This window comes from Miniopterus schreibersii (assembly GCF_964146895.1).
Source record: "Miniopterus schreibersii genome assembly, chromosome: 18".
Taxonomy (NCBI): domain Eukaryota; kingdom Metazoa; phylum Chordata; class Mammalia; order Chiroptera; family Miniopteridae; genus Miniopterus; species Miniopterus schreibersii.
This window is the reverse complement of record NC_138121.1, coordinates 3,277,411-3,294,391: the sequence shown is the minus strand read 5'-3', so window position 1 is coordinate 3,294,391 and position 16,981 is coordinate 3,277,411. Positions and strand designations below refer to the sequence as shown.

Sequence of the window (16,981 nt, the reverse complement as noted above, 5' to 3'; positions counted from 1 at the left end):
AGCCCTCGTTTCACCCATGAGGAGACTGAAACTCTGGAGGTCTGGACAGCATTGTGTCGTCTTTGGTGCTCTTACTGTCCTCTGTAGGCAGGTCGTGCGGTCCCATTTCCAGGATTGGACACACTGAGGCTCAGAGAGATTAAATGATGACATGAGGCATTGCTTATTTAAGCCCTGGGCTGGGCTCTTTCTCCCACATCGTTTTCTTTATTTCGCTGGCCGCAGTTCACAGAGAGGAAAGTTGAGGCCCAGCAAGCTTGAGCGGGATTCGCACCCCGGAGTCCTCAGCCCTCTCCGCTCCGGGCGCCCGACCTTTCCCCGCCGGAAGGTGGGGCCCCGGGCGCTGGGGCCCCAGGCGCCGCCGCTGCGGCCGCCGCTCACCTGGCTACCGACTCATCCCCGCCTCGCCCATCCCCCTGTGCGGGGCCTTGCGGCTCCAGGGCCCGCCCCCTTCCCGAGCCCGGCAGGTGCTGGGTGACATCAGAGCCAGGCTCCCTCCTGGTGACGCGACGTGGCCCCGCCCCGCGCTGGACCGCGGAGGTAGCCTCACCTGAGAGCTCTGAAGGTGACCGGGGATTCCCGTGCCCCCTCCCCATCTTCGCGCTTCCTGCACCGGCCAGCGCCCCAGGTAGTGCCGAGGGTCTGCGGGGTACGGGGGCGGCGACCCGCGCGCGCGCTTGGGGCTCGGGGGAATGCGGGCTGGGCGCTCGGATTCCTGGATCCGAGGAGGGGGTTGGGGGCCAGGAGTCCCAGGCTAGGTAAGGCCGGCGCTGGGAGCCGGGACGCCTAGGTTTTGAGGGAGGAAGGCACTCGGGCCGGGACTCGGTCAGCGGCTAGGGACTCCTGGGTGTGAGGGAGGAGGGGCTGGGGGTCTGGACTCCTGGGTGTGAGGGAGGAGGGGCTGGGGGCCTGGACCCCTGGGTGTGAGGGAGGACGGGCTGGGGTCCGGAATCCTGGGTTTGCGGGAGGGAACTGGGGGCCTGGTTCTTGGGTCTGAAGGTGGAGGGGCTGGGGGCGTGGACTCCTTGGTGTGAGGGAGGAGGGGCTTGGGGCCTGGACTCCTGGGTGTGAGGAAGGAGGGGCTGGGGGCCTGGTTCTTGGGTCTGAAGGTGGAGGGGCTGGGGGCCTGGACTCCTTGGTGTGAGGGAGGAGGGGCTGGGGGCCTGGTTCTTGGGTCTGAAGGTGGAGGGGCTGGGGGCCTGGACTCCTTGGTGTGAGGGAGGAGGGGCTGGGGGCCTGGTTCTTGGGTCTGAAGGTGGAGGGGCTGGGGCCTGGACTCCTGGGTCTGAGGGAGGAGGGGCTGGGGCCTGGACTCCTGGGTCTGAGGGAGGAGGGGTTGGGGGCCTGGACTCCTGGGTCTGAGGGAGGAGGGGTTGGGGGCCTGGTTCCTGTGTCTAAGGAGGAAGGGCTGGGGGACTGAAGTCCTGAGTCTGGGGGCGGAGGGGGGGGCTCCTGAATACTAGCTTCTGCTGAGGTCAGAGGGCAGGATGCCAAGGGCCCCAACCCTTGTCCAGGGGCGGATCCCTGGCTCCTTTTCCTTTCCTAGACCAGCAGTCTGCCCCTCCCAGGGCAGGTGCTTTCACCTGCCCTGGTGACAGTAATGAGCCCTGGCAGAGGCGTTCCAGCCGGCTAAAGAGGGTGGGGCTGCCAGAGGGGCTCAGGCTGAGGCCTGCAGTCCTGCCTGGTCCCTGCTGTTGTCAGTCCTCAGAATCAGTCCCCAGGCACCCTCACCTCTAGCCTGGCTGCAGTGAGGTGAGGGGGCCTGGTCTCCTGGGCTAAGCGAGGAGGGGGCTGAGGGTTCAGATTTCTTGGTCCTAGAAGATTAGGGTGCTGGGGGCCTGGACTCCTGAGTTTGGAGGAGGAGGGCACTGGGGGCCTGGGCTCCTGGCTCTAGGGAGGGAAAATATAGGACCGGGTGATTGCAAAAACTCCCAAACCTTCCCTGGTCAAAGGCCGAGGGCTAGAGAGGAAGTGGGTGAGGCGGGGTAGGGTGAAGGTGGGGGTAAAGTCCCAGGGATGGGGCTGAGTTCTGGGTGGATCAGGGCCACACAGGAGGCCTGGAGTGAGCCTTGACAATTTGGGGCCTGGGAGGCGGAGAAACGCCATCCGCTGGTGGTAGAACCCTGCTGTTTGAGTGCAGAGGCCCAGGGTTCGAGGCCCAAGAACATCAGGAGCAAGCGTCACTGTGGGCCTCCCTGTGGGCCTGGAATGCTGGTGCTGGGCATGAGAAGAGAGGGTCTGGGAGGCGGTGAGACCTGTGACCTGGAGCCAGGTTTCGGGTGGGAAAGGCTCTGCAGGAAAGACGAGAGCCTGATGGGGCCAATCTGGGGATGCCTCTGAGGAGCTGGGTGTTTGGAGGGACTTTTCCAGGGGTATGTTGGAGGTGGGGGGTCTGGGGGGCAGAGGCAGAAGCACCAAGGTCAAAGACAGAAATATTAGGGTGTTCTTGTGACTGGTGTGGTAGGGTGGTGGTGCGGATGTCTGAGAGGAAGAGAGTAAAGGCTCCTTCAGGAGCAGGGCGCAGCGAGGGACAGGGAGCACATTATCCCCGATGGTGCTTAGACTGTTCTGGAATTGCCGTGGTCTGTTCGCTACTGGTCTATGGTCCGTTTGAGGGCAGGGAGGGGTCTAGCACCTGTGACTCACCCAGTGCTCCATTATAGCTCACAGCTCACATTGGGTTGTGACAGTCTGAGACTAGAACTGGATCACCAGCAGCTCCTCAAGGCAGGGCCCTGTCTGACTCATCTCAGGGTCCCCAGACTGCCCGGCCTCAGGGAAGGTTGACTGAATGGTGAATGAATGAATGGGGCCAGTCTCCCCATCATACAGAGAAGAAAGCCAGGTCTCAGGGAAGGAAGGCACTGTTAGCCAAGGAAGGAGCTTCGAGTCTGTTCTGCAGGCATGGGGCAGACCAGAGGTAGTAGTCTGCGTACCTGAGTGACAGACATCAGATTGACACCCTTCTAGGGCTCCCATCTAAGAGGTCAAGTTCTTCATCAGGACCTAGTCTGGCCCCTTTTCCCCTGTCTTGCCTCACCTACTACCCTCTCCCCCTCCATCACCAGGCCCCAGCCTTCCTGGCCTCTCACAATGTCCCAGACATACAGGCCCACTCCTGCCTCAGGGCCTCTGCACTGGCTGATCTCCCAGCCTGGAATGCTTTCCTCCTGACATTCCCATGGCTCTCTCCCTTCATTTCCCTCAGGTCTTTTTTCAGATGCCACATCAGAGAGTCCTTCCCCGGCCACTCCAATTAAAAGTGCAACACCCCACAACCCTGACATCCACCGTTCCCTGCCTTATTTTTCTCCTTGGCATTTCTCATCATTTAACATACTATATAATTATTTATCTTTTTATCTGTCTCCTGGGATTACAGCAGCACTATTCAATAGAAATATAATGCAAGCCTAATGTATAATTTAAAAATTTCCAGTAGCATCATTAAAATTTTTTTGAAAGTAAAACTTAATGTTAGCCCTGGCCAGGTGGTTCAGTTGGTTGGAGCGCTGTCCCGTACACCAAGAGGTGGCAGGTTCTATTCCCAGTCAGGGCACATTCCCAGGTTTCGGGTTTGATTCTCAGTCGGGGCACATATGGGAGGCAACCGATCAATGTTTCTCACATTGATGTTTCTCTCTCTCTCTCTCTCTCTCTCTCATATCTGAACATATCCTTGGGTGAGGAATTAAAAAAAAAAAAACAAGTAAAAAGTAATGTTAATGATATATTTTATTTCACTCAATATGTCCAAAATATTATTGCAATATGTCATCAGACAGAAATCTGGTGTGTATCTTATACTTAGAACCCCATCTCTGTTTGGATTCTCCATTTTAAGTGCCCATTTCAAGTAGCCACGTGGGGCTATTTATATTTAAATTTAATTAAAGCGGAATACAATTAAAAATTTATTTCCTCGGTCCCACTTGCCACATTTCAAGTGCCCAGTAGCCACATGGTGCAGGTGGCTCGGTATGGGGCACCGCAGGGCTGGAATGTAAACGCCTTAGGAGGGCGGGGCTTTTTTCTGGCTTTGTCCATTGCTGTGTGACCAGCGCCTTAAACAGTGCCTGGCTCTCGGGCTGGCTCACTGCTTAATTATTGAATGAGTGAATGAATGAGTGAGTGAATGAATGAATGAGTGAATGAACCAATGAATGAGTGAATGAGTGAGTGAGTGAGTGAGTGAGTAAAGGGGTCTGTGGACCCATTTTACAGAAGTGTAAATAGAGGCCGGGTGAAGGAAGACCGTGGGGACCGCCTGGGGACTGGGGGCGGGGTCGGAGCCCCCTTGACCGCCCCGCCTTGTCTTCCCCCGCAGACCATGGCAGCAGTGACCATGACCGTGCCCGGGCGGAAGGCGCCCCTCAGGCCGGGCCCGGTGCCCGAGGCGGCCCAGCCGTACCTGTTCACGCAGCGCGCGCCAGGCCTGGGCGCGGGGCCCGGGGGCTCGGGCGCGCCCCCGCAGGTGGAGTGGACGGCGCGGCGCCTGGTGTGGGTGCCGTCGGAGCTGCACGGGTTCGAGGCGGCGGCGCTGCGCGACGAGGGCGAGGAGGAGGCGGAGGTGGAGCTGGCGGAGAGCGGGCGGCGGCTGCGGCTGCCGCGGGACCAGATCCAGCGCATGAACCCGCCCAAGTTCAGCAAGGCCGAGGACATGGCGGAGCTGACCTGCCTGAACGAGGCCTCGGTGCTGCACAACCTCCGCGAGCGCTACTACTCCGGCCTCATCTACGTGAGTGCCCCCCCCGCGGGGTGTGGCTCGCGATGGGGAGCGGGCAGCAGCGCCCCGACTTGAATGAACGCGAGGCTGCTTGTAATCTTTTTCCCACGTCGTGTGATTGTTCCCACACTTAGTTGTCAAGTTATAAATTATTGGGTTCCCAGGACTGCCTCGGACCCCATGGTGGGGGGGGTGCTCCACAATATTACACGGTAGAGGCACCTTATTATTATTATTTAAATATATCTTTATTGATTTCAGAGAGAGGAAAGGAGAGGGAGAGAGAGAAACATCAATGATGAGAGAGTTATTGATCGAGCCTGCAACCCAGGCTTGTGCCCTGACCGGGAATCAAACCCTGATCGCCTGGATCCTAGGTCGAAGCTCAACCCGAGCCACACCCGGCCGGGCAACCTTATTATTTTTCTAAAGTATAAGAAATTGTGAATCCTCAGCTGCAATGCATCCAGCTCTGAGAAAGGGACATGGGTCTGGAATAACGACTAGTGAGAACCAGCGAGTGTGGACGACCATGTGCCAGGCTCCGTGTACATGCCTTCGGTGTGTTGACCCATTGCCTCTTACCTTACCCAGGTAGAGCCTGTTACTATCCCCATCTTACCTGCAAGGAAACTGAGGCCCAGAGAGATTTAATAACACAGACTAACATTTATTAAGCATATACTAGGCTCTTTGAAATATATTCTCATGGGGGTGGGTGAAAAACTATCGTAGCAGATTGTAATGAAATAACACATCACCTCAAGGAGATAAAAACCAAGGAGAACACATAGCTCACGTAAAAATAGATATTGCCTCGCCTTGGCCGGTGTGGTTCAGTGGTTAGAGCATCGGCCCACCCACCGAAGGATCTTGGGTTTGATTCCCTGTCAAGGGCATGTACCTGGGTTGCAGGTTGAATCCCCAGCCCTGGTCTTCACAGTTATAAAGCATTTTATAGATAAAGAAACTGAGGCACAGGAAGGTCAAGTTCCTTGACCAAGTTCACCCAGTTGGACATGGCAGACCTGGGTCGTCCAGCTCCAGGCTCTACCATTGTGCTGTGGTGCCTCTTAAGATTAAGACGGGATTGACGATAGTGAGGTTGACTGTGGTAGCCTAGTCTCTGTTAAGCATTTAACATGTCTCACGTTATATAATCTTTACAGCAAACAGATGAAACTGGGCGGCGGTTCTTAACCCTGCCTTCACGTTAGGATCACCTGGGGAATTTTTTTGAAAATACCAACACCCAAGTCCCCATTAAAATCAAGCTCTCTGGGGGCGTGACGGGGTATTTGGTATTTTTAATAAGCTTCCAGGGTGGGTCTAAAGGGCAGCCAAAATGTTATTAAGAGCAAACAGGATTAGAGAGATTGACAAGGAATGTGGATGATAGTAATGAAGAATAATAGTAGTGGGTAGTGAGCAAATATTTATTGAGCACTTGCGATGTGCCGAGAACTCTTCTAAGTGCTACATGTGGGTTATCAGCTCACCTCTAAGCCAGAGACTGTTGTTATGGCCTGATGCTCAGGAATGTTAAGTGACTTGGGTTCCAGGTCACATAGGCATGAAGGAGTCCTGCCAGGATTCGAATCCTGGGCAGCTGGCTCTGGAGTTATGCTCCAAACACCGGCTTGGAGGGCTGGGGTTTCACTGCCTTGCCCATTTAAATAGGCTCCTCAGGAAAAATCACAAAAATACATACCTAAAAGCCTAAAAGGCAAAGTGCCAGTTTTATATTCCAAAAGACTACAAAACCTCAATAAGGGTAATAAAAAAAAAATTTCAATAAATGATGGGATATATTTAAAAAATGAAAATAAATAAACTGGCCCCGATATCCTCCCTGTTAAGGGTCACAGAGCACAAGATTTGAATATTTTTAGGATTCCTGTTTGGGAAGGAGGAGACTGAGGCTGGCTTAGGGCCCCTCAGCTTCTGGTGGCAGAAGTAGGATTTGAATCGAGGGTCTGTGACCCTGGATGGGGTTGGCACCTTCTCCAGGCTGCACTGGCCCCTTCTGATTCCTCACTTGCCTTTTAAGGCCCATGAAAGAGGCCTCTGCCCAAGCCACTCGTCTGGGTCTCACCAAAGGCAGGGAGATCAGAGGGACACCCAAAGCACCCAGCCACCCTTTGCCTCTTTTTTTTTTTTTTTTTTTGGTTAATCCTTACCTGAGGATATTTTTCCTTTGATTTTAGATAGAGTGGAGGGGGGGAAGGAGAGAGAGACAGAGAGAGAGAGGAACATTGATGTGAGAGAGACACATCGATTGGTTGCCTCCCATACATGCCCCAACCCGGGCCTGGGATCAAACCTGCAACCTAGGTACTTGCCCTTGACTGGGAATCAAACCCGCAACCCTTTGGTGCACAGGCCAGCATTCTAACCACTGAACCACACCAGTCAGGGCCACCTTTTGCCTCTTAACAAATACACTGAACCCTCACAGAAACCTTGTAAGGTATCTGCTATCATCCCCATTCTCCAGGTGGGAGAACTGAACCTCCAAAAGGGGCCAGGACTTGGACAAGGTCCCAGAGCTGGGAACAGGCTGAGCTAGGGTTTGAATCCAGGTCGTCTGACTCCAGACCCCATGTCCTATCTACTGCAGTAGAAAGATAGTTGGAAAGTTCAGGGGGGGAAATGGTGAGGCCTGAGCTAAGGCTGTGGCCCAGGAACCAGAGAACTGGGGCTTGACAAATAGAAGATTCTAGAAGCCCAGATGGGAAGCAAATTGGGCCTTAATAATAATCATTAGCACTTAGTGAGGGTCTGATTTCTCATTGGATGCTGTTCTAAGCTTCTATCTAACATGATCTTGCTGACCCTCCTCTATATAAGGATGTGAGGTAGGGATTCTCCCGTCCTTTCCCCACAGCTCGGAGAGAAGAAGCCACTGGCCCAGCAGCAGTTAGCAGCTAATGTATTATGTGCACAGTTGGTGTTCTAGGGTCCATGCTGAGCTCTGTACGTGCAACATGAGCTTATGGAGGGCTCCCAGCATCTCTATGTGGGAGCGCTGTTCCTGTCCCCATTTGATGAGAAAATGAGACTCAGAAAGGCTAAGGTGGCTGCTGAAGCCACCCAGCTAGAAGATGTTAGAAGGATGCAAGCTGTGCCCTGCTTGTTAAGCACAGTCCCCTGCTTAATACATATTTGTTCACTGGCCACTGGTGATGGGAAGATAGTGTTTCCCAGTGGAAAGTGGGGCCTTCGGGGCTCCAGAAACCCAGCTTCTGCCTCCTCTAATAAGCTACTTGGCCATGAGTCACTGAGGGTTGCTGTCCTTTACTGGGACGCTTGGGCAGGAAGGGCACCTGTTCATTGAGCACTTGCGATGCTCTCCACTCTGTGGGACACTGGGAGATGCGTTGAGATGCATTGTGGGCCTTCGCTTTTAGAATCCTTATAGGTGGTGGGGTGAAAAGCCCCATTTTCCAGGGCTGGAGACTGAGGCTCGGAGAGGGCACATCCCTGGTGTAAAGTCACACAGCTAGAAAGTCAGGCTGAGTGAGCTCTCAGCTCCCAGGCGGGATGGGTAACAGCGTCTCAGGCCCCATGGTTAGGGTGCCTGTATGGGCCCCGCCTTGGGCAGGCTAGTGTTTATTCATTATCTCCCTTAATCCCCACAGCTCTGTAATGAAGCGGGGAGTGTCATCCCGGTTTCTCTAGGAGGAAACCAAGACTGGGGAGAGTCTCGGGGCTGAGAAGAGGTGGAGGTGGGAGTTGAGCCCCGCGGGTCTGCCTGCAGAGTCCCCAGTGCTGGAACAGCCACTCCAGACTCCTCCAACCAGTTTCCCCAGCTGTGCTCCGATGTCCCCCATCCTCGCTGGGTGCACCATCCTCTGCCCTTTGCCCCCTGGCCTTGGCAGCCAGCTCAGGTTCCTGTCGAAGTGTCACCTGGGCAACAAGGTGTGGCTGGCAGGATGGGGCTGGGGTGGGAGGGTGGCGTGGGGAGTGGGTTCGTCCGCCAGCCAGGAGTGGGGGCCAGGGCGCCAGCAGCCATGAGATACCTTCCCGGGGAATGTGGTCCGGCCGCCCCACCCTCGGAGAGCCATGAGCTCCCTGGAGCACCCAGCAAACCGGTTGCTCCGCTCCTGGCTGGCTGGCCACCCACCCTCCCACCGTTAAGAGGTTGGCACCTGGGAGCCAGGCAGCTTGTGGTGGCCACACCCGCTCTGCTTGAGAAGCACAAGCTGTCAGGGAGTTTAAAGCAGGCCTGCTGCTGCCCAACTAAGCAACTGGCTAGCCAGCCAACTAGCTGAGTAGCTGAGTAGCTGGCTAAGGAGCTAACTGGTTTCATAGTTAACTAGCTAAGCCACTTAGCAGCTAACTCTCTGGCTAGTTGAGCTAGCTAATTGCAGCTAGCTTAGCTAGTTAGCTCTCTGGGTTGGTTTAGCTAGGTAACCAGCTAGCTCTCTAGTTGTTTAACTACTTCTCTGTCCTGAGTGCCTGTTGTCTACCCGGTGCTTGGGGTGAGCTGTAACAGGTCTCAAACTGTCCCAGGGTCCTGAATCCATGCCCAACAGGTGTGTGGATGACTTCAGGAAGTCCGTGAACTTGGATGCCAAAAAAAAAAAAAAGACATCTTAATTTTCACTTACCTGGAACCTGAAATTTAGCATTTCCTCCTTAAGAGTGGACCACGAGTTTGAGTGTAATAGATAATCTACAGTACACTTGCTTTATGCAGCAACATATTTAGATGCCACATTTTTATGTTCACATTATAAATTTGTGTTTAATCATAGGTAACACTTATTTGGTTATATAATCGAATTCCTATGAGTCTGTTATTAATAGAAACCATAGAATATTCTCGTTCTGTTTCTGTAGCTGCCGATTCCATGAGCACTTCCCTGAGATAGTCTGTGTGTTTTCAAGGAAGTACATAAAAATGGCCCTGTCCCACCCCATTCAGTGCTCACAGCTCTCGCCTCGTTTCCTGTCGTTTGATAATGTCTCGGAGACCATTCCATACCCATTCACGACAGGAACCGTGTGCGGACACGTATTCAGGCCATTTCCAGTCTTTGCCATTGTAAAGAAGGTTGCAGTGGATGAGTGTGCACACGGTCCTTTTGTGTGTGTGAGTCCAGGCGGCGACAGGCTGTGGCCCAGGTCTGGCCGCTGCAAAGTCCACGTTCTCTCTCAGGCAGAATCCCTCCCTTTGTGCCGTCTGGGAAAATTCTTTCCTACCAGCAGCCTGAAAATGCTTGTAACAAATGTACAAATAAATCGACATTGTCACGTGCGAATGGCAGCCCCTCTGCCGGCTGTGCTGGTGCAGCTGGTCCTGCCCCGGCTGCAGGCCGGCACTGAGGCCCTCCTCCTGCTTGTCCGCTGCAGACCTACTCCGGCCTCTTCTGTGTGGTCATCAACCCCTACAAGCAGCTGCCCATCTACACGGAGGCGATTGTGGAGATGTACCGGGGCAAGAAGCGCCACGAAGTGCCGCCCCACGTGTACGCCGTGACCGAGGGCGCCTACAGGAGCATGCTCCAGGGTGAGTGCGGGCCGGGGCGCCGGGCTGGGCTCAGGACCGGATCTGGGACTCTGCCAGGCTTCTTCGTGGGGCAGGAGGGAGCACACATGGAGGGCCGAGTGGGTGGGGCTCTGGGTCCTACCTGACAGCCCCCCCTTTTTTTAATCTGCCTCTATGTTCCCCCCTTCTCTCGACAAGCACCGTTTGGGAGCCACTTGGTGCCAGGCTTCTGCCAAAATTTCTCTTGGGATAGTGAATCTTAGAGTGTTCGTTCCTTCACCATTTCTGCTGTGGACACGGTCTACAGCGACGTGGGGTGAACAGCAGCCCCTTACCCGACGGGCAGGTGGGGTTGCTGTGTGCAGCTGGGCAGGGTGGTAAAGGGCCGCCACTCAGCCATGACGATGCGAGTCAGTCCTGGCAACATTACACGGTCCGCACGTAATGTACATACCGCGCTCATTACTTATTTATCATATATCATCTATCTTAATACGTATTTTATACGTATTAAAATACAATTAAATATTTTTAAATGTACACCTTTCAGTCATATGACATAAGAGTATGCAGCAATATATGTATATTTTACATATTATACTTACATCATTTAATAAATGCTATGTTTCTAGGGTGTGTTATAATAATATATTTATACCATATAACGCAGTGGTTCTCAGCATGCAGCTCCCTCACCAGCAGCAGCAGCAGCACCTGGGAACTTATCAGAAATTCGAACCTGGGCCCCAGACCTGCTGAGTCAGAAACTCTGGGGGAGGTTCAGCGGTCGCTCTTTCCACAAGCCCCCCCGGGCTCCTGCAGGCTCTGATGCAGGTTCCCTGGAGTAATAGATGATCTACGGTTTCATGCAATAGAGCATGTTTAGATGTCACACTTTCATATTCACATTATAGAGTTTTACTTCATCTTAGGTGACACTTATTTGGTTCTATAATCTAATCGGTTATAAATATATCCCAGTTCTTATATCTCAGGCATAAATGTACAATAAAGGATGGGTGAGGAAGGAGCCTACTCTGTGCCAAGTGCTTTTCATGGATTAATACATTAACAGGGAGATGAGCTTATCTCCCTGGCTTCCAGATGGGGAAACTGAGGCACAGAGCAGTGCAATCATTGCCCACAGTCCCACTGGTGGCTGAGGTGGGATTTGAGCCCAGGGTCCCTGACAACTACCTCCTTGGAGTCCAGGGTCCCACTCTCATGTCTTTGGAGCTCATGCTCAGCATAAGGAAGCACATGGTAGGAGCTCAAATTGAAGTTTATTGAATGAATTATATGCTGTTCAGCTGGAGTTTATTGTCTCCTCAGGTGAGGAAATAGGCTCAGAGAGGGACAGCTGCCTTCTCAGGGTCACACAGCAAGCAAGAGGCCAAGTAGGGTGGGGTATTAGAACCCAGGAGTGTCACACATCAAAACCCAAGCTTTCCCTTATCCCTGGGAATGATTTTGAAAAGGGAGTGGCCAGGGTCCTGCAGGAGAGACCCTCCCAGGTGACATGTTCCACTGTCTCCCCTACAGATCGTGAGGATCAGTCCATCCTCTGCACGTGAGTAATCCTGAAGGGCTTCCTAGTGAAGGTGGGATCCCAGCTGGGTGTGGCTCTCTTTGGAATGGGTGGGGTTTACCTGGAATCATTGCTGACCCCTCTTGCTTCCTCTTGTTCTACCCTATAGTGGGGAGTCGGGAGCAGGGAAGACAGAAAACACCAAGAAGGTCATTCAGTATCTCGCCCATGTGGCATCATCACCGAAGGGCAGGAAGGAACCGGGCGTACCCGTAAGTGACCTGCCTTGGGATATGCTCTAGACCCTGCCACCAGCAATATCCCCTCCATCTCAGGCTATGCCTCCCCCGTAACTCCCTCCCTCCTCCATAACTCCTTCCCTCCCTCATGGGGGGCTGTAGCAGTAGGTCTCTTCCTGGCTTCCCATGCTGGTTGTGCACCTACTATGTGCCTGATATACTGCTGGGAGCTGTGGCAGGTGGACAAGAAATGCAAGAGCCAGTTCTTGGCCTCATTGACCTTTGGAACAGTACCAGGCACATACTAGGTGCTTACATTCCTGAGTACTTACTATGTGTCAGGCCTGATTTAGGTACCTGCAATGCCCTGGTTGGCTTTGTAAATGGGCATTTATACAGTGCTTGTCCCTGTGCTCACATTAGCACTCCAGTGAGGTGGGTGCTGTTTTCTTGTGTTAAAGACAAGAAATGGAAGGCAGGACTGGGCTGAGTTGGTTTCGGAGATCATTCACCCAGTAAGGGCTAGAGTGGATTAAGACCCAGGCATTGTGGGCCCCCAGGGCCACCTCACTCCACATGCCCAGCTTCCCCTTGTCTCTCCCCCGACCCTGCCCACCACCCGAGACGACCGGTTCACCTGTGTGTCTGTCCATGTTTCATGTGCTGTGTCCTGGTCCGTGTCCTGGTCCGTGTCTCGTGACTTCCCCAGGCCTCCACCAGCACCATGTCTTATGTGAGTAGCAGGGAATCACCTGGAGTCATGCTACCCTAATGCCACCCAAGTCACCTCAACCCACGGTCCGTCTGGTCACACCTGCCAGAGAACCACTTATGATGGTCCTACTAGCTGCACTGTCATTTAATGCAACCTTACTGTGTACACACAGGGCCCCCCACTGTTTACTGTGCCCACACACCCAGGGCCTGTGCTATCATTTAGTGTGGTCCTACTGTGTGTGTATAGACTCAGTCAGCACTGCTACTTGTGTTGGCTCTACTGTGTGTGTACAGACTAGTCATAGATACCAACATGAGTACTCACTTCTGAAGCACATATACTAAAATTGGAATGCTATAGAATAGATTAATGTGGCCCCTGCTCAAGGATGACAGGCAAATTCATGAAGTGTTCCATAAAAATAAAAAATAAAAAGATACCAACAAGAAATAACTCAGAGACCAGAAGTGCCGTTTACTGCTGATCTGCTAAATGTTTGCAGATGAGGCCCATAGACACCATGAAGTCACACAGCCCAGAGACACACACTGCCATTTATTGCAAGACCTCAGCTCAGGCTAGTCTCTGAGGACTCACAGGGAAATTAAAGAAATAGTCCATGGCCTAGAGAGCCTAGCTAGGAAGGCAAGAAAAGAAAATTGCCATTTATTGAGCACCTACTGTGACCTGGCTCTGACACCAAGATGGCTGTGGGGAAGTTCAAAGTAAGATCACTACCCATAGAGAAGGAAACTGCCATTTCTTGAATGCCTACAAAGGGCCAGTTGAAACACTTTTTATAGATTTTTCCTTAATTAATTCCAAAAGTAATGCTTGAATACATATTCATTGCAACAACAACAAAACAATCAGATAAAGTGAAATTCCTTTCTTCCTCTCAGTGCCCCTTCCTTGGAGTGGCTTACACTGTTGACAGTTTGGTGTGTATCCTCACAGACTTTTCTCTAAATGTTTACAAACATGTATATATACCTGTAGAAATGGGAATCTTGTTTGGTGGTGTTTTTTCTGAATTTATTTTTTATCAGTGCAATCACATGTAGGTATTGTTCTGCAATTTGTGTTTTGTTTTGTTTTCCTTTGTTTCCATTCCACAACGTGTCTTGGAAGTAGGCATACACCCAGATACACAAAAGTCCCTCACACACACACACACACACACACACACACACACGCTCAGTCAGCTGTAACACAGATCCCAGCCTCCTGCCCCGGTTCTCACTGAGGTGTCATCTCCCCCCACCCCCCACCCCCCACCCCAGGGTGAGCTGGAGCGGCAGCTTCTTCAGGCTAACCCCATCCTGGAGGCCTTCGGCAATGCCAAGACGGTTAAGAATGACAACTCCTCCCGATTTGTGAGTGCTGGCAGAGGGCGTTGCCTGGCTGCCTGTTGACCAAACAGCAGCTGGGCATGTAGAGGGGTGGGGGGAGGCAGGATGTGTGGGTCTGCTGAGGGAGGAGGGGCCAGGGGTGGGGCTGGGAGCCTGAGTCATGAGGAAAGAAGTCAAAGGGGCCTGGACCTTGGATTCCCCAGGGAGCCCCCCAACTGAAACCCCATGACTGGGGTGGGGTTCAGGTGAAGGAAGAGAGAAAGTCAAGAGGCTCTTGGAGGGATGACTGCGGGGGGAGGCTGCTCTTTACACCCTCAGGAGGAAGCCGACCTGCAGCTAAGCCCCCACCCTCTTACCTCCCAGGGCAAGTTCATCCGCATCAACTTTGACGTCGCTGGGTACATCGTGGGCGCCAACATCGAGACCTGTATCCTTCCCCGCCCTGAGGGCGTCTGGGACTGTGGGGTGGTGGCCGAGGAGGGAGGGTCTTGGGGGTCTCACCGCTTACAGGAAACAGGTGTTTACACACACAGGGAACCCTGTCTCCCTGCTGCTCAGAAACTGTGCCTCAATTTCCCCCCTGTAGAAGGGGAAGAATCACAGAACCTGCCCCAGAAGGGTTTAGAGGACAATGTGGGTGGAATTCTTAGCATGGCTCCCACCACATAGTAAGCACTCATTAAGGAGCTCTGGTTATTAGAAGGTAATGATTGGAGTACATTAACAATGTCCTTATTGATGCTATTATTATTATTATTATTAATCCTCACCTGAGGATATGTTTTTATTGATTTTTAAGGAGAGGAAGGGAGAGAGAGAGAGAGAGAGAGAGAGAGAAAGAGAGAGAGAAACATCAATCGGTTGCCTCTCGTACACACTCTGACCTACCGGGGATCAAACCTGAAACCTAGGTACGTGCCCTGACCTGGAATTGAACCTGCAGCCTTTTGGTGTACAGTATGACACTCCAACTGAGCCACCTGACTGGGGCTGTCACCAAGTTTTAGTGTGTGAATGACTTCTGTGACTTCCCTAGAAGGGAGGAACCCATAGCCTCAGTATCCGTACCGGGAAACTGAGACTGGGAAGGTAATGATGGCAGGAGACACTCTTACTACAATTCATTCGCCCTCTCAGCAGCTCATTGACGGGTGTTATGATGAAGCTCCTCTCACGATGAGGAAGCTGAGGCACAGGTGCTTCAGTGACATGCTCAAGGCCACTCATCCAGTTAGTGGCAAGGTCACCGGCCTGGGCTGTGAAGGACTCCACTGCATTATGGGGTGGCAGGGGGCCGAACGGATCGAGGGGGCCGGGCAGGGTCCCCTCCCTCCCCTTTTCCACAGCACCTTGACTCGCCCCCTCCCAGACCTGCTGGAGAAGTCTCGGGCCATCCGCCAGGCCAAGGACGAGTGCAGCTTCCACATCTTCTACCAGCTGCTGGACGGCGCGGGCGAGCAGCTCAAGGGTCAGTGCTGCTGCTCGGGGCGGGGGGGGGGGGGTTGGCTTCTCTGGGCCCCGGGAGGGATGGGAGGCACTGGTGTGTGTTGGGCTCCTGCTGCGTAGTGGATTCTGTTGCCTCCTGGATCCCGCTGCCCCTGGTTCCTGCCGCCTCATGACTTTTGCCAGCACAGTCCGGCCCCCCCCTCCCCCTGGCCTGTGCTGCCTTCTGGTCCTGCTGTCTCCTGGGTCTTGATCACACTGGCCACATGGCCACTGGCTCCTGTTCACACTCACTTCTCTTCTGCTCACTCCAGCGGGTGTGACTCCAGCTTGGCCGCTGCTCCCGCTGCCTCGTGGTCCCCGTGGTCCTGGCCTGTGTGGCTTCATGGCTCCTTTCTCTCGGCTGCTGCCTGAGGGTCTTCCTGCCTCCTGCTCGCGCTCCTCCTGCCTGCGGCTCCCTCTCGTTCTGGTTCCTGCCACCCCTCCTAGCGCCTCCTCACCCGGGCTCCAGTTCCCTCTCACGGTGGCTTCCGAGGCCACACGCCCTTTGCTGTAGGCCCCTGCTGTGCCATGGCTTCTGCTAACTCAGGCCCCCTCCGGCCCATTGCTCCTGCCTGCTCTGGGAGGTCCAGGCCCCGAGAATCTCCTGGAAGGAGGGATGACGGAAGGGCTAATATGTGCTAAGTAAGCACCCGCTCCACCCGGCCCTCACTGGACCTGTGAGGAAAGGCTCCTCACTCATCTAACAGAGGAGGAGACCGAGGTTCCCAGTGGGGATGTGAGTCTGACTCCACGGTTTGCCCTTGACCTTGGTCTCCTCTCGTTACCTCTGCAGCCGACCTGCTCCTGGAGCCCTGCTCCCACTACCGCTTCCTCACCAATGGGCCGGCGTCCTCTCCGGGCCAGGAGCGGGAGCTCTTCCAGGAGACCCTGGAGTCCCTGCGGGTCCTGGGGTTCACCCACGAGGAAATCACCTGTGAGTGAGCCCTGCTCCCTGCTAAGGGTGAGGGTGGGCTCTGCATGGGCGGGAGGGGGACCTGGTCATTCATTCCTTGGTTTATTTGCTCACATGTTTATTGAGCAAGTACTGTGTGTGGACACTGGGGCCACAGCAGGATATGAGACCCATAAGCATCCGTGCCTTGGGAGACTGATAAGGGAGAACCACGATCTAGATAAAGAAGGAATTCTGTGCTCTCCAAGGCCGTGAGTGCGGGGAGGAAAACAGAACAAGGAATGGAGGGGGGAGGAGGGTACAGCCTTTTTTTTTATATATATATTTTTTTATTGATTTCAGAGAGAGGAAGAGAGAGGGAGGGAGAGAGATAGAAACATCAATGATGAGAGAATCATTGATTGGCTGCCTCCTGCACACCTCTTACTGGGGATCGAGCCTGCAGCCCAGGTATGTGCCCTGACCGGGAATCAAACCTCGATCTCCTGGATCATAGGTCAATGTTCAACTGCTGGGCCACACTGGC

The 16,981-nt window shown here is 53.7% G+C and overlaps 1 protein-coding gene across 1 annotated transcript in view; it reads left to right on the top strand.

Annotated features, from left to right (window-relative positions):
* The first annotated feature begins 463 nt into the window (after positions 1 to 463).
* MYH14 (myosin heavy chain 14) overlaps positions 464 to 16,981 on the top strand; it is a 57,209-nt gene continuing 40,691 nt past the window's right edge. Inside the window, exons 1-10 of the mRNA XM_081118666.1 lie at positions 464 to 628; positions 4,328 to 4,738; positions 10,085 to 10,241; positions 11,763 to 11,790; positions 11,918 to 12,020; positions 12,697 to 12,720; positions 13,989 to 14,081; positions 14,421 to 14,484; positions 15,427 to 15,525; positions 16,336 to 16,476. Coding sequence (XP_080974792.1) covers positions 4,331 to 4,738; positions 10,085 to 10,241; positions 11,763 to 11,790; positions 11,918 to 12,020; positions 12,697 to 12,720; positions 13,989 to 14,081; positions 14,421 to 14,484; positions 15,427 to 15,525; positions 16,336 to 16,476 — 1,117 coding nt within the window. The 5' untranslated portion in view covers positions 464 to 628; positions 4,328 to 4,330. The remainder of the gene's footprint in view (positions 629 to 4,327; positions 4,739 to 10,084; positions 10,242 to 11,762; positions 11,791 to 11,917; positions 12,021 to 12,696; positions 12,721 to 13,988; positions 14,082 to 14,420; positions 14,485 to 15,426; positions 15,526 to 16,335; positions 16,477 to 16,981) is intronic.